Source organism: Phyllobates terribilis, unplaced genomic scaffold (assembly GCF_046119375.1).
Source record: "Phyllobates terribilis strain yellow unplaced genomic scaffold, ASM4611937v1 Scaffold_10__3_contigs__length_209671492, whole genome shotgun sequence".
NCBI classification, from domain to species: domain Eukaryota; kingdom Metazoa; phylum Chordata; class Amphibia; order Anura; family Dendrobatidae; genus Phyllobates; species Phyllobates terribilis.
In genome coordinates, this window is record NW_027362770.1 from 126,434,230 (window position 1) to 126,455,998 (window position 21,769).

The following is a 21,769-nucleotide window of genomic DNA, read 5'->3' on the forward strand; positions in this document are numbered from 1 at the left end:
TTATTACAGGAAGGGGCCTGGATGGAGGACATTATTATAGGAAGGGGCTCAGGATGGGGTTCATTAGTACATGAAGGGGCCAGGATGGAGGACATTATTACAGGAAGGGGCCAAGATGGAGGACATTATTACAGGAAGGGGCCAGGATGGAGGACAACATTTCAGGAAGGGGCCAGAATGGGGGGGCATTATTACAGAAAGGGGCCAGGATGGAGGACATTATTACAGGAAGGGGCCAGAAAGCAGGGCATTATTACAGGAAGGTGCCAGAATGGGGGGCATTATTATAGGAAGGGGCCAGGATGGAGGCCATTATTACAGGAAGGGGCCAGAATGGGAGGGCATTATTACAGGAAGGGGCAAGGATGGAGGACATTATTACAGGAAGGGGCCAGGATGGGGGACATTATTACAGAAAGGGGCCAGGATGGGGGATATTATTACAGGAAGGGGCCAGGATGGGGGGCATTATTAAATAAACAGGTCAGGAGGGGGGACATTATCAAACAAAGGGGCCAGAACAGATGACATTATTTCAGGGCAGGGGACATTATTACAGGAAGGGGCCAGGATGGAGGACATTATTAAAGAAAGGGGCAAAAATTGGAGACATTATTACAGGAAGGGAAAAGGATGGGGGACATTATTACAGAAAGGGAAAAGGATGGGGGACATTATTACAGAAAGGGAAAAGGATGGGGGACATTATTACAGAAAGGGAAAAGGATGGGGGACATTATTAAAGGAGATAATGTATGTTAAAAGGGTTTTGTTTGTTCATTTAATACAAACTGCGTCAGGGAACAAGAGTTCTCTGAGAATCCCTTTAGGTAGGTAAGTCTATTACAGTTGTTTAGTCTCATGATCTGTAGAGTAAATGAATATAGTATCACCGGAAACAACATATAAATGTGGTGCACAATGTGCTTACATACTGTGCAAAAATAGAAGGTATCTAAGCAATCTTGGTTAGTGCTTAGATTTTGAGTTTTAGGAATCTGCTCATACAAAGTCACCAAAATGTAACTTCAAAAGCAGGCAAAAAATAAATTTCTGCTGTTGGAATAGGAAGGTACAGTATAATTCCCACCCACAAACATACTCCACGGTCAACCCTGGGGCACCCACTTTCAGTTGATGCCACACGTCCTTCCCACTAGGGATCCGGGGTGCCCCAAATTTACTGGGATTGTGTCTCAAATTCGGGACAGTCCTGGTAATTTCGGGACAGTCGTCAGGTATGAATACTGTAAGGAGTTTGTATGTTCTCCCCGTGTTTGTATCGGTTTCCTCTGGGTTCTCTGGTTTTGTGAGCCCCAATGGGGACAGTGATGATAATGTCTGTAAAGAGCTGTGGATTTAATGGCGCTATATAAGCAGTGCATAATAAATAGTAATAATACATTTCTTGTGCAAGTACTATCATGTAACATGTATTTCATGTAATGGCCACAAGATGTCGCTGTTTCTTTCCTGATGGACACCAAGAGGATGAAGAAACTCATTCAAGAAAGTTCTTGAATTTAGGAAAGTTTGATTTTATCTTCGAGTTATGTCATTCTAGAGAGATTTCCACAGATACCTTCACTGGGAGAAATGCTCAATTTTAGAAAAATATTTCCCCAGATTCCCGACTGTAAGTGAACACTCAGTTCATCTAAGGACAAGTAAAGTCAGTGCGGTATGGACTCTGACATGGTGAATTAGTACGATACTGTGATAATCTGTTAGGACTTCCCGTAAAGGTGGTTCACAAAGCAAATCTCTGAAAACAACATGAAAGGGTTATCTAAGGCCAATGATTTGCAGAGTATGCAGCCATTATAGTGATCTCTGATTACAGTGAACACCAAATTCCATGCCAGAAATAAAATATAGACCCATTAATTATTTTATAAGTATAGGAAATTACACTAACTCTGTGAAAACACGAGTCCACCCAAAATCTGATGAATGATCATAAACCATGTTGAAAATTTCATTTCATTTTTCCAACCACCTTGGAACACAATTCTAACAAGTCTATTAAGCATGAAAAATGATGCTTCCCTTTCCCTTAAGATTTCCGTAACATTCATCTTTATATTGGTTATCTACTTTGGAAATAACATTCTTGTTAGAAGGGTCACCTGACGATAAATTGACCACAGAGTTTTTTGGATGGGACTTTTAGCGATCAGATGATCTACATGAAAATTAGGCAAGTGTTCAATCTCCCTGCAACGCCACCCCAGGCGACATGAAGTATTACACAATTCTCAAACAGGCTTTTGATCAAGACTGATGTATGAAAGGCCCATCTTGATGAACTTCCCTCATAGGTTATGAGTCTGGTGTATTCATGAAGAAATTGCTCCTGTTGTTCCTTAGGGCGGTGATTTGAAAATTGCCTCTTCAGAGACGAAGAGGACTTGAACTCTAGCGCCACCAACTGGAAGTAGCAATCCTAATGTTGACCCTTTAACGAGCATTGCTACATGACTTAGGATAAAGGCCAAACCAGAATCTCAATTTGCAGAGACGTGTTTTAGATTGGTGCCCCTCCTCAGTGCAAAACAGAAGATCTGCTATAGCTGTGTGAGACGTCTCTGACTGTTCTCCCAGGGGTAATGTCTCTCCTTGTGGAGAGTGACATGCCTGACATATGGCAAGGCTCGGTAAAATGTCAATATTGACTTTTAGGATTGCTACTTCTAATAGGTGGCAATAGAGTTCAAGTCGTCTTCTTCTCTGAAGAGGCAATTTGCATGTTTAACGGGGTTGTGCCACGAACAGAAGTATATTTTAATCAGCAGACCTTGGAATAAAAATAAACTCCACAATTGGATGTGTTTTAAAAAAAAATGTTCCTGTGCTGAGATAATCTTATAAATGTGCCCCTGCTGTGTACTGTGTAATGGCTGTGTCTGACCGTACAGGAACATGGTCTGATTATACCACATCTCCTGGGCACAGGGGGAAGCAAAAGTGTATACAGACAGGACAGCAGGGGGGCACAGCTGATACTTTCTTTGAGGTAAAACATTGCTTAAAAACACTCAGTGAAAAGTTTTACCTCATAGAAAGAATAAGCTGTGATCCCCTGCTGTCCTGTCTGTATGCTCTTTTGCTTCCTCCCCTGTCCAGGAGATGTGGTATGATCAGACCATGTTCCTACATGGTCAGACACAGCCATTACACAGTACACAGCAGGGGCACATTTATAAGATTATCTCAGCACAGGGACATTATTTTTAAACACATCCAATTGTGGAGTTTACTTTTATTTGAAGATCTATTGATTAAAATATACTTTTGTTTGTTGCAAAAATCCCTTTAATTTCCCAGAGGAGCATTGCCAGGCCTATAAGTCTCCTTACACTGCCAGATCAGGTATGTTACTCTCCACAAGGAGAGACATTACCCCTTAGACCTCAGGGTGGTGAGTGATGACAGGCTGCTGTGTATCACTTCTTTTTACCAAACAGCGCACTATTTCATAAGTGCTGTTATGGCTGATAGGAAAGCGGTCATGTCCCCATATTGTGTTGCCGTACCTAGAGCAGCATAGTCTGATCACAGATCCGCTTTATCAATTGTCTCTTCTACTCTTCTACAAAGCGTGGCCTGCGCCCTCTACAGTGACTTCCTTCTGGGTAACTGTCCAGTCCCTCTCCTACATCTATTTTCCATGTAAGTATCTTGCTTTTCCTGCATAAACATTTTTATCCTGCACTGGAATGAGGTGGTTTACACCGAAGGATGGATTCTTGCATGCTGGAGATGAGTAAACTCATGACCGTGTACTGCCAACACGGGTTCCATGGATCAACATGCCCCCACCTTCCAGCACTCACCTTCCTCCACCAAATAAAAACACTGCACCTGTATTTCTTTGGATAAATTTGGCCACAGCGGCCATTTTATTAAGAAACAACATTAACGTATTAACAGTGTTATAAAATAAATAAGAAGGGAGGGTTCTTGGAGTTAAAATTAGATCTGGCATAAATTAAACCGAACTCGAACCACCATATTACCCTCAGCCGTCCATCACCAGCTCAAGGGCACCAAAAGCTCCCAGGGTAAAACCCCGTCCAGAGCCCAAAACCAAATGCCAGATCACCCCGGTTAATCAAGGCACTGCCTGTGATTATCCAATATTCTTTCCACCGACACTTCTGTGCCAACTCCAAGAACCCCACCCCCCGCCAAGCCACTGCGACAAACCCTCATTAAACTTTACATGTCCTTTTTTAATATAACCCATCGATAATACACAATAGTAAAAACTCCTTTATCTCCTCTTCAGTAAAACCACCCTTTCACCATTAACTTCACAGAATACCAACCCGCTGACTTCCTTCCTGGACTGACCGTTTTTCCCGCACTTTCCTTATTATATCTCCCCAGCCCCTTCCAATGCCCGCCCCTCCAGGCTTATAACCAATCCGGATATTGGGATTAAAATTACACCCTCCTGGCACATCCCGGTCATGTGGGGCTTCCTTCTAGTTACACTTGCTTCCAGCCCCCTTCTTGAAATGCAGTGTGTCCACTTCATGCATCTGATCCAATTATGCAATGGTACAAGTCCAGGCTTTGACTGGCCCATAGGAGGACAGGACAATCCTCCGGTGGGCCACCACCATCTTATATGAGCAGTACTTGGCACAATATGCTTGAATGTAGACAAAAGCATCATCTTATTCATTTAACAACATATCCAGTTCATTGTTATATAAATTTGTGATTGAGGATAATGTCACATTTGCGTGTAGCTGAAAAGTGGGGCCCTCGAGCTGGTTACTGGTGGGCCCTCGGCACCCCAGTCCTACACTGAGTACAAGTGTGGGAATACAATTGTTTTACTCACTATAATTATGTCCTTTCTAAATAAAGATTCTTTCTTACCTTCCTAGATGATAAGAACTCCATTCCTCGAGCCACCTGGAAGCTATAACAGATCAGATCTTCCATGGTAAGAGGACTTTGCCACAAGTCTTTCACTGTATGAAGGGCACGTGTAAAAACAGGCAATTAATAATTTACTATTTCTTATAGCATTCACCAATAAGATAATTTTGGTAAATATAATTGTCACTTTAGTAGCTATTCCCCTGGTTAATCATATACACTTTAGGGGAATTTATCACAACCTCTACTGCAGTTTTCTCGTAGAAAATCGTCAAATTTGGCACAAGCTGCATTTGTGCAAAAAACGTTATGAGTTTTTGCCCATTTGTTCTTGCTCCAGTACTTTTCATAAATCTGGGTGGGGGCCTAACTATCAGGAGTGTAGTAAAAAAAATCCATTATCTTTTAAGCCTTTGGCTTATAGTAAAAATAACAGGCTGCCAACTACCAGCCTGTTCTGTCCATCGCCGGCTCAGAGTAGTCTTCGACCGATACAGCTGCTCCACATCAGAGCAGCTTTTCTTCTTCCAAGCTGCTCTATTGATGGGAAGTGGGTGCTGACATCATGCTGATTGACAATCGGCTTCCCGCAGTTATACAGCGGGGAGCTGGCTGTCAATCATCATGACATCATCAGTCACACCCTGCCAACAGAGAAGAGCAGAAGAGAAGGAGCTGCTCTGACGTCTGTGGACAAAACAGGCAGATTGTTATCAACTACCTACCTGTTAGTTCTTAGACCCCACAGAAAACAATTAGTAAAGTCCTGGATAACCCCTTTAAAATATTGCTGAAATCTACACCCCTCATAGCTGCCATAGATTTTAATTTTATGGCATATGGACAGCCCAAAAATGCTCCAAATTAATAAGAGTTTGGTGTTCAAAAAATTTGCGCCATCAGCAGGACATATACAATTTCCACTCTTGCCTCCTCTGAATGTTCATCTTTCTACAGCATGAAGTTTATAATATAAATATATATTTCCTGGCTGCGACTATACAAGATATCGAAGGCGTTCCTTACGCTCCGTGGTCCGTTGGCTCTGGTTCTTGGTCGACAAAAGCCGACCAAAAATGGCTCCTTCATTGATTCCTTCTCTGCTCATTCTGTCTGCTATGACCGCTTCAACCATTGATCGGACCTGACTACGGGATCGTGGGGATCTCTCCTGTAAGGGTTAAATTGTTTTAATTATTTTTCCATCAGTAAGTTATAACATGAGAAATGATGTCGCATCTATATAATGGGGGGAAATTGAAAAAATCATAGAATTTGTTGAATTCTCCTTCCATGCCAGCCAGTGGCTTGTGTCCCATTTCCACAATGTAAAACAGATGCACTCGGACGCAGAATGTAGAGGTTTTCTAAAAAAGCCTGAACCGTAGGGTGGATGACATGGATGATAGGACAACAGGAGAACTTTCCATACCTGGTAGGGAATGAAGCCATCACGTTTGGTCCTCAGGTAATTAGAAAGGTTGCCATACTTGCAGAATTCCACTATGACCATCAATGGTCCTAAAACAGCAAAAAGGATGTGTAATGGTAGATAGCATGGATGATGCATGTTCTGCCTGATACAATGTCATCAAAATGAAACATTAGAACAGAAACTGCGATTTTGAGATTCATTATATGCAGAAAATATATCCTGAATAGTACAAGGCAATCACTCTCAAAATGGCCTAAACCTTTCAGATAAGAATTGTTATACATTCTCATAACTTAATAGGTCTCAAAAGTTTTTCCTAACATGGATATTTATGGTATTTTGCCTGCTTCTGAAAGGAGAAAGTCATGAGACTAGGATGGAGAGGACCATACACATACATGACCATCACATTCAACAGGTTCTGTGGGACAAAGCTCTTTTCCTCTGCTGACTTACACAAATAATTGTAAAAATCTTGACTGATTATTGCCATAGGACTGATCTATATGATAGGCATTTTTTTATATATAGTAAGGTATTATACACCTCATAAATTTATTATCATTTTTTTGCATCATTTTCAATTATTTATAACGTTTTTTTTTTCACTATCTATCACTAAAAAAAAAATCTTGCAATTTTCACATCGTCCACTTGGCCTAATATTGAACTGAATAAAAACCTTTTCAGCACTCTCCTTATCATTGCAGACCGGATTACAATATGTAAAGTATAATAAAGCAGGATCCACCTTTCATAAGAGGTGATGCCACAGCTCACCTCCACCTCTCAGCATCACGACCTCTGCTCAGAGTCTATCATGCCCAATTTATACTTCTATACAAACAAATAGATTTATATCAGTCCATGTGAAGAACAGGAAGTAGGAGTTTAGTATTAAGCCTAGTGAACAATGGAAAATGCAAAACTTTTTTTATAGGTAGTGATATGAAAAATTACAAAAAATATAATAAAAACATACAAAAAAAACTTAAATCAAAACCTAGTATTAAACAGCAGGTCAGTTCCTGATTACACGTTCCCTCTTAGGATGTGTACATGCAAGTGTGAGTGCCGATGAGTTTTTCAGGCAGAAAATGCCTCGGGAAGCGTCAGCATGTCTTCAGTAGTTTTTTTTGCAATGTCTTTAACACAGGTGTTTTTATTTTGCTTGTAGTAAATAAACTAGTGAGTGGCTTCTAATTGGAAGTAGCTTGAATATTGGTCAGCTCTCTTCTCTTAACCACTTGACGTGAAAAAAAAGCTTCAAAAACTGAACATATGCACAGCGAGTCGTATTTACATTGCCGTGCATACGTTCATACTTTTTAGTGTTTATTTAGTGCTTTTTCGGGAGGGGTTACGGAGAGGATGCCTTGTGCACATACCCTAAAAGGGTTAATAAAAATGTATTTGCCTCCTCTCTTAAAAAAAAATGTAGTTATTTTTGTGTGCAGCCATTCATATTTATGGAAAGGGGCCAATATATTCAAATACTTTCCTAAATCTTAAGATCCATTGGTTCATGCCAGCTTCTGGCCCTTCGGCTACCAATCCAACGTCTGCATGGAAGGTAGAAGAAAGCTGCAGTCTGTCCTCTGAGAACTTATATTTAACTTTTCATGACACCAGTAATATAAAACTATCCATCATACCGTCTGTCCGCAGCCGTAACCCAATCAGTTCTACAGCATTATATCCAAGACAAATACTACAGATGTCCCCTGTGGAACATTTTCATTCTTCTTGAGATGCCGAGAACAATGATTAAGTTATGGGTGAGTTATCATACGCAGCTGCCTCTCTTTATCCGCTTATGTTTGCAGGCGAGATGCTCCATCTCAATAGTCCGTGATGACTAACGCACTAAATATGAGTGCAATGCCGCACTCATCACATCAGCAATGTGAGCTATTCACTCTAAAGAGGTTTTCGGAGGCAGGATGGTCATTTTCCGTCTCGCAATAGCTTGATGGTGACTCAAGGCTTACACCAAATAATTGGTTCTTTAGGGATCTTAATGAAAAAATATTTTCAATGTGCAATGAAAAGTTTGTAAAAATAAGTTATAAGGCCAATTTGTGTACCAATATTATATTTTTCTTACATAGTTTTTAAAATTGTATTTATTTCATCTACGTCTGTCAATGACTCCTCTTTAGAATTCAGGGCCATAACTATAGGGACGTAGAGGAAGCAATCACATCTTGACCTCGATAATTGGCTTGGAAAACAACATATTATAAATGTTATGTGGTAAGTGGGGGTGGGTCCCGTTACTTATTTCACATTGAAGCTCCTAAGTTTCAAATTATGCCTTTTGTAGAGTCCCATAGACTTCTATCAGGGGTTGACATACCACTGGGGCACAAGTGGTAAGGGGGCCTACATCCACCTCCATGGCAGTGAGCAGTGACACATTTTTGGCCCATATTCCGTTCTTGCACAGAGGCCTTCTTCTGTCTATGTCTGCCCCTGACACCCATTATATCAGCCAATAATTATTATGTATAACACAAAGCCAAAATTTCATAAAACTTAGTAAAATGTAGGGTTGATCTAAAAAATAACATGCTAGTGCAATACAGGAGCTGACACAGAAAGTAAAAGGACCCTATGCAAGAACAATATATGGGTCCTTTGCAGTCAATAGCTCATCATAATGCACAATCCCACCTGCTTTGGAGGTGGTAGTGACCCCCTTACCTCTTGGGCCACTGTGTATATACCATTGCTCCACCCTTGGTGCAATTAGTCCTTAGTTCTAGGCTGTAGTATACCAGACACTATATATGATATTCTTATTATTAACGGCCTTCAGCTCAATCTCCAGCCATGGCGACTTGATGGATGAACGCTCTGTAGGAAGATCGATCTTGTGCAAGCCTAGATAGCTCCACCAAGGTCTTCTCTGCCATTATCTTGATTGTATCAAGCCATTGGGTTGCTGGTTTTCCTCTTCGCCTTGTTCCTTCTATTCTTCATTCTCAGTGACAGCATTAATTAATGATGTGTATCAAATACTGGAATAGTCCAATTACTTAGCAAACTATTAAACCATTAATGTTTTCATGAACATGAAGTGTATTACAGTATCGTCGTTGAGTAGAAGCTCCAAGTGGTAAAGGCTATGGGCCCTACTGTACCTTTCTATACTTCTGATTTTATTAGGATAAATACAGAGGTGGCATACTCTATCTGATGCCATATTCCATAAGTGTTCTTTTCTAGAAACATTGCTTAATAATACCGCACCATAAGTAGGCACCATATAATGGTATCATGACAACATCTTGTTCTTTGGATAAAAAGGTGTGCATTAGGTCTTAGACCAGTGATTTCCAACTTGTTAGCAGGGGAGAACCCCTAATCCCATTCCTAATAAAATAAGAGTAGAGGAAGATAAAGCATTTTATAGTTTTACATAGTTGCCATTTGGTGATATCCCAAGTCATAAACGGATGTGGTTTACATAAACCACAGCCACAAGTTGGAAGTCCCATTCAGTTTAGGGGTCTTCCTTGGTCAACATCAATGTTAATATAATTTATCTGAGATCTGTTAACGTCTTGGCCAGTACCCGTGGCACTTTGAGAAATGGTCATGAAATTACTGATCAGATTTTATATATTATTGCCCAGAAGTCTAAGGCTGGCTACACACATTAGATGGCTGTTGGTTGAAAAATGCTTTTTCAGATCGGTCGCCCAGCAGACTTCTCAGCTGACATTCCCATATACAAGAGCGCTCTTGTGTTCTCTATGAGAAAGATGCTGTCTGACACTTTGGCTGGTGGCTTATCTCATTATCGGCTTATTGACCTCACGGGACAGAGATCTCTCCTGACCTTCAGTCGTCTGGTGCCCCTATACACATTAGACCATTGGCCGAACGCGTCAATATTGGCGGATTCAACCGACATTAGTCTAATTTGTGTGGGGGCCTTAACTTGAAACTTCTGGGCCCTAATGCAAAACTTGTAACAGGGCCCCCACCTAACATGTGCCATTTATAGCACTGATGTGATTCTATGGGATAGAGGGACCTTTTAGACCTCTGTGTTACAACAATCCCCTAGGTAGGGCTACCATCTTCATTCTTTACTAAGTGCTACTTTTATACTTTTTTTTAACCTTAAGTAGGGTTAGGGCTAGGGTTAGGATAGGGTTAGGGCTAAGGTTAGGGTTAGGGTTAGGATAGGGTAAGGGCTAGAGTTAGTCCTTGGGCTAGGTTCAGGGATAGATTTAGGTATAAGGTTAAAGCTAGCGTAATAAAATTGTTGAATAAAGAAGAAAAAGTAACAAAAACTTACAAATTAAAGAAATATAAAGTGTATAACTTTTTTATTTTTACGTATTTTGTCTTATTTCAGCAAAAGGCATAAAATAGTGAAGGGTCAATGTGTAAACTATAATTACATCAGTATTTTCCTAAAAATATAATACATATACTTGAGTGACAAGGGGTTCAAAACTGTATCGGAGGAAGGGATTTAAAAAGTTTTAAGAATCAGGTGGCACAATATACTTGTCCCCGATGCTATACCAATACGTAGAAAATGGTGATTAGCTCAAAGAAATACAGCTATTTGCACCATTCCACCAACTAGGGCAAAATAGCTACCCTCATTCCAATGAAAAGTATAGTAGAGGGACGCCTGTGTATTTTACCACAGTTGAATTTACTATAGCATTGATAGCTGGGCAATAAAACAAGTAATAGATCAATTCCTTGTCTTACTTTGCTGTGTGTCTGATGATCCTCAGCCCTGCACTTTATCTGCGTTATCTTAGGAATTCCCAGAATGCTGCTTCTGTGAACACACTATAAATCTGAAGGCAAATCGGTGTTGGCACAGAAACAAGGCCGCCTGTCATATTAAGGCTGCGGGTGTTACATTCTAAGCTCAGGTCAAGCTGTAATTTTAAAGCAGAGGCAGGGTGTGAACTAAGTAAATGTAGTAAATAATTCATAAATGGGTCCTTACCACGATTATATATTATAATGGCTGAGAAATATGGAGGACATTAAGTAAAGATGAAGTTGATTTCCATACAAGTACAAGGAAGTTGTTACCCAGGAGCAGCAAGAAAGGCATTGACTTGCGTAATGCCACCATCGCCTATTTTTTTCCAGCAATATTAGGATAGATAGGCCTGTGGATTATTTCTCCTCTAACCTTCCTAAACGTTAAAGAACAAATGGCTGAATGACCTATGGTTGGTTCCCCTATAATAATTTATGATCTCCATAAAGAAGGGGGCTTGGTCAACGGCTTGGCACGCTAAGGCTTGAACATTAGAGATGAATGGATCCCTTTGTGAAACCCCAGTTCATGGTCCAGGTCAAAACTCTCTCGTAATGGACAGGACCTGTGTGAATTTTCTTAGACTCCAGGATCCCAGGTTCGGTTTATGATTAGCAGCGCTGGTGAGATGTCACCTGTACACGGTTGACGTCATGCCAGGCTGGCGAATGAAATGTAGGGCAAGCTCAGGAAATTCACACAGCTCCTGTCCATGGTCAGAGAGCATTGACCTATACCGTGGGCAAAGCAATTTGCTGATCTCTAAGAAATATATGTCATGGATCCTATGGTTGGTTCCCCTATTGTGATTCATGATCTCCATAAAGAAGGGGGCTTGCTCAATGGTTTGGCACACTAATACTTGAACATTAGAGATGAATGGATTGCGTTGCGAAATCCCAGTTCATGGTCCAGGTCAAAGCTTTCTAGTAATGGACAGGACCTGTGTGAATTTCCTTAGCCTCCAGGATCCCAGGCTCAGCTTATGATTAGTAGGGCTGACGTCACCTGTGCACGGTTGACGTCATATCAGGCTGGCGAATCAAATGCAGGGCAAGCTCAGGAAATTCACACAGCTCCTGTCCATGGGCAGAGAGCATTGACCTAAACTGTGGGCAAAGCAATTCGCTCATCTCTAAGAAATATATGTCATGGAATATCTCATCTTGTAGGGGTGACTAGGTAGACTTGACTGTTTTCTTCTAAAAACAGCGCCACTCCTGTCTAGTATTGTAGCTCAGCTCTATTGAAATTTACAGCACTGAGCTACTATATCGCATTCAACCTGTGGAGAGGTGTTGTGCTGTTTTTCTAATCCAGTGAATCCCATTTTAAGCTCTTTGATGTAGAATTATTTCAGATTAATGGCTTGGGCACATCAACTGATAGCGGACCTGCAACTTGAAACAGCCAGGAACAGAAGAAACCATTGACCATCCCCAGATAATTAAGTGCTGCAGTCAATAGGCTTCACATAGGGAGATGGCTTCCTCTGTTAGCCCAACTTGCGAAGCAGTGCCGAAGTGCCAATGGATTTCCATTGCAGCCGGGGACTTGACTTATAGACTCTGTTAACTCATAAGTGCCCTTGGTGCAAACACGACGTAGCAATGTGTTGCCATGGTGGATGGAGGCCTGTATTTTAAGGGATTAAACCTATTTTTTTATGTATTATCAATGCAAAGTCTCAGCCAAGTAGTTCCTGGGTCAGGGTCTTACAACTAGAATGGTAAGTTGTGTTGAAGGAGACTCTGTAATAGCAAATAACCACCACTTATCTTCTGTATCTTCAGAAATTAATGTTGAAAGAACAGGTTGTTCTTTACCTGTTATATTTTATTATGGAGTTGGACTAAAGAAGTTGGGACCCCTGGTTCACAGCCTCAAACGATCCAGGAAAATTATGCTCATGTGTGGTTTTATTGTCTACAAGTGGGACACATGTAATTAAGAGTCTGTAATCAGAGTCTCCAGATCTACCCAAGAAACATGCACAATGTGATAAGATTGGTGTAATCTGGCAGTCGCCAGATATTCTAACCAAAAGTCAATAAACCACAATCGAAATTCACTGTGGTTGTAATGAGAGCTTCCGAATGAATGCACTTCATGGAAATTTCATGTCTGCAGTCTGAAACAAGAGTATACAGGGGGACTTGGCTTGGTAAGGATAGTAACATATTTTTGGATATTGGCACCTCGTTGACCATTTTGACACCTTATCAATTTACGAGTGAAGAGTCATATTATTCTTAAATGGTCGCTGTACTTATTGACAATTTGATCATAGATCAATATCTATGATAAAGAGACAACATGCAAATCACGTTATTTAAAAATTATGTTGTCTTATTCACAAAAAAGTAACCCAAGGGGCTGGACACTAGGTCTTTGTCTTTCTGCTCCTGCTCTCCTGTCTGTCAAACTGTAGGCTTAACATTCTTAACAGAAAAGTGGGCTTTCATTTCTGGGTAGACAAGTCATTGGACAAATGGAAACTGCAATGCATGTTGGGAATTGAGGCAAAGGAATTTACAACACCTATAGTACTGACGGAATGTAGATGAGGAGAAACCGCCTACTGAAAAATACTGAATTAGAAGTTACAGAGTAAGAGAATCAGGATAGTTCCAAGACATATTAGACTGGTATATGCGCTAAAATCAGTTTTAAATTGTTTTAGGGCAAGACCATTCTTTTCTATGGGTTTTGTATGATAGGACACATATACTTCAAGCACAAAAAGGATGTGGAGTTCTGAAAACTCAGGGTTGGCCATACATACCACAAAGTCCCTCTTCAAAGACATCATATAGGGCCCTTGCTTCTTAATAGTTGGTCATTGAGCTATTATGTCTCCTTAACAATCAAGCTTTGACAATCATTAGCTCAGGTACATACATTTAATCAGCTAGAAGCTTATTTTAAGGTAGCAATGGGTCCGAGTTTGTGCGACTCAATTATCATGATCCGGTCCTTCGGGTACGTCAGTAATCGGTTACCGCTGTACTGAGAACCGCCTCCTACCTAATGGCATCCACGGCTCTTCTTTTGATTAGCCGACCTGGTTGCGAAGTTACATGAGCATCAAGCCACAATGATGGCGTTGCGCCAAGACTGGATCTGTCATATGAGGTTGTATAACTGAGAACAAGTACTCACCATTGGCTTTGGTACAGGCGCCCAGTAAGTTCACTACATTGAGGTGGTTGCCAATGTGAATGAGAATTTTCAACTCTGACATCAAAGCTTTGTGCTCACTGGCGGTGGCGCCCTCTGAAACATATAAAGTCAACTTAATAAATATAGTAAATGTATATGATATGGGAATTATATATAGGAAGTACTGTGATAAAAATATGTTTTAAGTCTCATACCTTTTAACATTTTTACTGCCACCGTCTCACAGCTACTGCTCTTACTGATGCCAAAAGCTGAAGCCTCCACCACTTTGCCAAAGGCGCCATGTCCTAGGACTTTACCTGTTATATAATCATTATTACAAAAATATGTTAATCTGAATATGTTAAACACAATGGAATAAAAACTATGGACAAGATTGAATTTTCTACTGAGGCATATACAGGCTGGTTATTAGTCTTCATATTGTCACGGGTGTGTCAGATGTGACAGACACTCGCTCTGCATCTGGCTGCAGAAGGTCAATGAGTTTGCCATTGCAGATATCTTCCTAAATCCGTCTCTCTTTTGGACCCAGCGGCAACCTCCCTCCTGCTCTGATTGACACACCTGGTCTGGGTGTTTATAAACTCTCAGTCTGCTGCAGGGAGTCACCGGTGATATTCACATTTTCCCTTGTGAAAGCTTGGAGCTACAGCAGTTGGCTAGCTTCCTCTCTGGTGCCCTTGGAGGACGTTTGGTATTATCTCTCTGGTGTCTGCTCAAGCTAAGTTTTCCCCCTTTGTTTGTCTCCTTTGTTGTCTTTAGTTTATAGTGGGGGCTGACCAGTGCTCACTCCCCCCTCCTATCTAGGGCCTAGCTCTAGGGATATACAGGGCTTAGGTTTCCTGCTCGGCGATTGGTGTGGAACCAATATAGGGATGGTAGGTTAGGCAGGGTGTCATTAGATCTGCCTAGGGGTCTCCACTCCCCCTTTCCCTAGTATCTGGGCTGCCTTCCCCTCATCCCTTCATGTTGCACTTAGTCTTTCCCACACTGTGCGTCACACATATACATTGTGAGGTTGTTAATATAAGCAGTCATTATTATATATTATGTTTGTCTGTATGACCAGTAATCCCAATTAGTCACCTGTGACCAGATAGGATAATCCAGACTGGATCATACGGTGAGGTTGGTTTCACAAGTCCGACATTCACTGTCAGAGTACAGAATATGATATCCGGACTGGACACAGGTTTTCTGACCCAAACTCAACAGCATCATGTATTCTTATGAAGTTCCCATGACCAGGTACCTGAACAGTCAGCCTTGGTCCTGCTCGGCCCCCACCTACATTCAGATAGTCTGACAAAAGGTGAGGTTCTAATACTAGAGGATATGACCGTCCCAATTGGGGTACACCTTGTCGCGGTGGGATGTCTTTTACACTTTTTTGATCAAAAGCAGTGTTCACTAAGTACCCTATGTTATTTATATGCACTATTACTATTTACTTGCTGCAGGGTATATGCTCATTTTGTTTCTATGTTAGATTTTGCCTGTTGATTGAACAGCTACGGTGTGAACATGCTCCTATAACTCGCATGTATAACAACTTATTTCTTTGATTATGCCTATGAAGTTGTAGACTTAAAGTCAGGAGTTCTGAGGCTGGTTCAGACAACCTGGTTCATACTTGGATAGTGAATAACAGATGTGTAAACCTTTGTGAGTATGTCATAGTTAGTAGCCCATTATTGGGGAAAGTATATCTTTCATACCAAGTCTCAATCTGTCTCGGGGAAACTCCCACTTGCTTGAGTCATAAGGAAGATATTCACACTGTTCTTCCAAGGGCACCTCACCAGGATCCATGATGATGGAAAGGTATCCAGTCTTTATCTCACTGTGGCTGGGCTGAAAGTAGAAAAACAGAATTTTAGATTATGTATATTCTTACATAGGATTGTATACGGACACTGAAATAAAGTTACCAACAAGAATATTTTCTTTTGTAGGGAACAAATCTTATTCCTCAATATCCAGTCAATCAGTGATCTCCAGCCTGTGGCTTTTAGATGCTGCCGATCTACCGGCAGGTCAAGGGTTTTCCACAGGTTGTAGATTCTGGTTTAAAGGCCAAATCTTCCTTGAAGACTCTGTCTTCTTGTCGGTTTGTTTGCTTGTCAAAAATATTGGATTCCATAGAAATGGAGAAGAAAACCTTTACCAAAACAGGTCCTCTAGTGTCATCTTCTGCCATGTTTATGCACTGAAGTAGCCTTTCATGTCTTGAGCCAAGTTTTGTAACATTAACAATGGTGTCAATACTGTTGCAAGACAATATAATATTACAACACATTTTTTTGGATATAGCATGATAACTACTCTTACCCTTTTGATGTTACAAAAGATGAGGATGAGCAAGATCCAGAAGAAGACGGCAATCACTCCAGTGCCAATGAGAATAACAATCTCAACATTAGTTTTGTCATCAGTTCCTGCAGGAAAGAACAAAGGAAATAATGGTGATGGGTTTAAGATTGAATTAGTCAGCTAGTTGTCTAATGTGAAAAATAATTTTTTTTTTAGATTAAAATTAAATATGTTGCTTGTTTTTCCATCTACAGTACTTATATCAGGTTCTTTGCCTGGTTTGATGCATGACCTGGTGTCATTCATGGCCCACTCAGGCCCTACGCTAAGTAATGGACAGAGTATTAATTTTTCTCAGTGTGGTCCTTCAGGTCGAACAGCTGTAGCCACATAAAGGGAATCTGTCAGCAGATTTTTTCTACCCCATCTAAGAACAGCATGATGTAGGGGCAGATTCCAGTGACGTATCACTTACTGGCCTGCCTGCTGCTGTTTTGATAAAATCACTGTTTTATCTGCTGCAGATTTAGCAGTTCTCTGAATGCTGAGCTCTGTATAACTCCACCCACACCACTGACTGTGCATAGGCAAAAAGCTGCCAATCAGCGATAGGAATGGGATTATACAGAGCTAATGAATATGGAGGACTACATGGCAACATGTTCACTAGTCCTCTAGTGATAAGTTACTGCTAATAAAACTGTGACTTTACCAAAACTACAGCAAGCAGCCCAGTAAGTGACAAATCGCTGGAATCAGAGTCTCTATCTCTATTTTATACTGCTCTCAGATTAGTTGGAAAAAACTTGGTAACAGATTCCCTTTCATGTGGCCTAATAATTTAGACAAATTCAGCTTCCTATGACCTACATGCCCATATAGACGGCTTAGGAGGGTTGATTCTACTGACAGTTCGCTTTAATAAAATTAAATAAACTACTGGACTTTTAGAAACACCTTCAACAGAGACAATGGTGGAGGAATTAGCGCATCCCTTCTCATTACAGGCAGAGCAGAGGTATACACCAGCGTCTTCTTCTCGGACTCGCTGAATGCTCAGTGTGTGGTTCTGGTTTCCCAATATTATTCCTGTGTGAGATGATGTGAAACACAAATTAGGCTGAAGCATTATAAGCACAATAAAATTAAATTAAATATTCATAAGGGACAATTTAAAAGCAAATTAGGGGTAGCAAACAAAGCTTTTCCTTGATATTTAATAATAAATAAAGTAGTGAATGCACTTTTAGAGCTAGAGACAACCAAGGTTAAAGTGGACCATTACCATTAAAAAAGTCAATTTTTTTTCTCTTAAATTTCTCCCGCTGCTCCACTGAGAATTCAGCTTTTTGTTTTTTGTAAATTCTCCGTACTGTTCCAGAGATATGGGCTTTTTTACTTAGTGCTAATCTTTATGGTGTTTACCAAGTGGGTGGTACTCACCTATAGCCTAAAGACACGCCCTCAGAGAATCCGGCGAGACATGCCCCCAGAGAATCCGGATAGACATGCCCCCAGAGAATATGAAGAGGCACGCCCCCAAAGAATCCGGAGAGACACCCACCCAGAGAATCACACCCCCAGAGAATCCAGACAGACACGCCCTCAGAGAATCCAGAGAGACACGCCCCCAGAGAATCCAGAGAGACACACCCCCAGAGAATCCAGAGAGACACGCCCACAGAGAATCCAGAGAGACATGCCCCCAGAGGATCCAGAGAGACACGCCTCCAGAAAATCCAGAGAGACCCCCCCAGAGAATCCAGAGAGACACACCCCCAGAGAATCCAGACAGACACGCCCTCAGAGAATCCAGAGAGACACGCCCCCAGAGAATCCAGAGAGACACCCCCCCAGAGAATCCAGAGAGACACGCCCACAGAGAATCCAGAGAGACATGCCCCCAGAGGATCCAGAGAGACACGTCTCCAGAAAATCCAGAGAGACACCCCCCCAGAGAATCCAGAGAGACACCCCCCCAGAGAATCCAGAGATACATGCCCACAGGGAATCCGGAGAGACATGCCCCAGAGAATCCAGAGAGAAAAGCCCCCAGAGAATTCACAGAGACACGCCCCCAAAGAATCCAGAGAGACATGCCCCCAGAGAATCCAGAGAGACACACCCCAGAGAATCCAGAGAGACACACCCCCAGAAAATCCAGAGAGACACACCCCCAGAAAATCCAGAGAGACACACCCGCAGAGAATCCGGAGAGACATGCCCCCAGGGAATCCAGAGAGACACCCCCCCAGATAATCCAGAAAGACACACCCCCAGAGAATCCAGAGACACACGCCACCAGAAAATCCAGAGAAACACCCCCCAGAGAATCCAGAGGGATACACCCCCAGAGAATCCCGAGAGACACGCCCTTTTCATGACCATGAAAATTAGCACTACATTAAAAGGCCAATATCTCTTGAACTGTATGGGGTATTTGCAAAACCCCCCCAAAAAAGAAAAACTCACGAAGCAGAAGAAATAAAACAAGAGCAAAAACTGGCCACATGTGACTTGGTGACAGGTCATCTTAAAAAAATTCACACTAACCAGCCCCTAACAGGCAATATATTTGATCTGCTCTAAAGGGATTGTCCACTTTTAACCATTCTTTCTTGATAGAAAAGGTCCCTTGACAATAAGGTTATCACAAATTGGCAATCACCTGGCAGTAAGTGTTCAATCTTCCAGCAGCGCCTCCACAGGGAAAACATAGTATTACAAAGTGCTCATATAAATTAAAGGTCTGTCTGTATAATGCAGGATAGACCAGGTACTCCACATGCAGAGATGCCCTTTGTAACCGCTATCAATAATATTAGGAACCTGAAGTGATGGAGGTGTATGAAAATGGGTTTCCTAAACCAGACAACCCCTTTAAAGCACATGCACTTGTATGATAATAACAAACTGTGAATATTTTGTGATGCCTAAAGCAGGGATTTTGTAGAGGCCATGTACTAGCCATAAGACAGCCTCTCTTCAAAGGGAATCTGTCAGCAGGTTTTGCTCTGTAATCCGAGAGCAGCATAATGTAGGGACACCGAGCCTGATTACAATGATGTATCACTTACTGTGCTTTGTGTTATTGTTTCATTAAAATCAGTGTTTTATCAGTAGGAGATTATCACTACAGGACTAGGTGACTTGTGCTTCCTGGTCCAACCCCGCTCCCAGCACTGATTAGCAACTTTCTGTCAATATACAGTGTACACAGAAAGCTGTGGTGCAAGCAGGAATATACATAGCTCAGCACTGTGAGCACTTGTGGATCTGCAGCAGAAAAAACATTGATGGAATCAGGTTCCCTGCCCCTACATCATGCTGTTATCAGATTACATAGCGAAAACTTGCTACAGTTTCCCTTTAAAATATTATTTTTACATCCTTAACTGCAAACATCATAATGATATAGTAATACATTTTCCTTATGTTATACCTGATACTTCTTCCACCAACTTGTTGTTTTTATACCAGAGGATTTTAGGGTTGGGAGCGCCATCCACGTCGCAGTACATCACCATTGAGTCACTCACATTCACCATCTTATCAGTCAGGTTAGAACGAAAGTACGGAGCTTCCTGTGCTGCAAAGGAGAAGTAACAGGTCATGGAAAGTACTTTTTTTTTTACATATAATATGGCATAACACTTTCCAGAAAAAAGGAGTTAAAAAAATTACTGACTAAAGGTGCTACTAGAAATCTGATCAGAGGATTAGCTGTTACTGGTGCCGGTGTTGGGAGGAAATTCTCAGATGCTGCTGGAACACACAAAACTATTTGGATAGCAGGTGGACTTGCAGTACCTGGCCACGGCCACTATGGAAATGATGGAGCTGTTCTGAAGAACTTTCAGCTGGCGGTGGCACCGGTAATAACTGATCGGCAGGTGTTCCGGGTGTCGCACCTCCACCAATCAGATATTGATGGCCAATCCTACCAACATCCTACCAACTTTTTGAGGATTAGGTTTGTTTCATTTTTTGGATATTTCCTTCTTAAGATTGGTTATTCATAATAGGGCAGACAGATATATTTCGATTGCTGGTGCCCATAGATCCACAAAATTGGGATAAATATCTGTGGCACGACCTAAAAACACGATTGGCCTTATAGCCCTTATCATATTATGTTGTGTAGATTTCCTTGGTGAGCAGGATTTTTTAACCCTTTTTTTTCTGGAAAGTGTAGCACATACTTTAAATAATGCAAATATTCCACTCACCAAGCACCGATATGTATTTCTTCTGACAATGCTTCTCGCGAGTTTTTCGGTTTTGGACTTCACAGACATAAGCCCCCTCATCCTTTATTGATAGTTTGGGGATATTCAGTATTAGAGTTGCATTACTCGATCCTTCTTGGTGCTGCAGTTTTCCTTCCATGCGGTCGGCATACTGGTGGACATTTTTACATTCCAATACAAGTGGGTTTCCCTCAGCGCCATTTAATGTATGAAGGTTCAGCCGGTACCACTGCATGTTCTCATATGTGTACTTATCCGAAAGGCAACTTAAACTGAGGTTCTGACCCTCTATTGGTTCCTTTGAAGGTTCAGGATCAATTGCAAAGCCATCTGGAATTGCTAAAAAGAACCATGTTAGTCATAGAGATGAATAATTGAAAAATAATAATGATTTTCCTACTAAATATAAAAAGAAATGGAAGAGAAGTCAGCAATTGTGTTGTAAAATGTTTTTCATGCGTAGTAAATACCACTAGAGGGTGCTTCATATGCTATACAGCAAAGTGCTGTATGCGGGTAATGCACATCCCCTAACTGGCATATTAGGTTATGTATGTGGCGGTGAACATAAATTGCAATGAAAAGAAACATACATACATTAGAAAAAAAACCTTAAATTATACTGCCACTTTTGATGACTTTTATCACTTAAATACATGTATTTTGAGCGCTAAAAATTATTTTTCATTAAACATTTGGTATCATTTGGCTTTTACAGGCTCTTTGTTTCCTTGCACATTGCCAGTTGCAAAATAAGTGGTTATTCTCATGTTGTCTCATGAGCAGCTCAGAGCTATGCAGTCTCCTCACTTCCTGGTTTCTGGCAGGGCGGGCTCTACTCCTTGAGTGACAGTTCTAGTGAGTAGCAGAGCTGTACAGCAT

At 41.3% G+C, this 21,769-nt stretch overlaps 1 protein-coding gene across 2 annotated transcripts in view; it reads right to left on the bottom strand.

Annotated features, from left to right (window-relative positions):
• FLT4 (fms related receptor tyrosine kinase 4) overlaps positions 1–21,769 on the bottom strand; it is a 338,737-nt gene that overhangs the window by 64,941 nt on the left and 252,027 nt on the right. For both annotated transcript variants that reach the window (XM_073649775.1, XM_073649774.1), the window contains exons 13-22: positions 20,867–21,226; positions 20,080–20,226; positions 17,595–17,726; positions 16,656–16,762; positions 16,043–16,178; positions 14,516–14,620; positions 14,301–14,414; positions 6,329–6,417; positions 5,923–6,067; positions 4,894–4,988 (exon numbers count right to left, since the gene is read on the bottom strand). In XM_073649775.1, the coding sequence (XP_073505876.1) occupies positions 4,894–4,988; positions 5,923–6,067; positions 6,329–6,417; positions 14,301–14,414; positions 14,516–14,620; positions 16,043–16,178; positions 16,656–16,762; positions 17,595–17,726; positions 20,080–20,226; positions 20,867–21,226 (1,430 nt within the window). The remainder of the gene's footprint in view (positions 1–4,893; positions 4,989–5,922; positions 6,068–6,328; positions 6,418–14,300; positions 14,415–14,515; positions 14,621–16,042; positions 16,179–16,655; positions 16,763–17,594; positions 17,727–20,079; positions 20,227–20,866; positions 21,227–21,769) is intronic.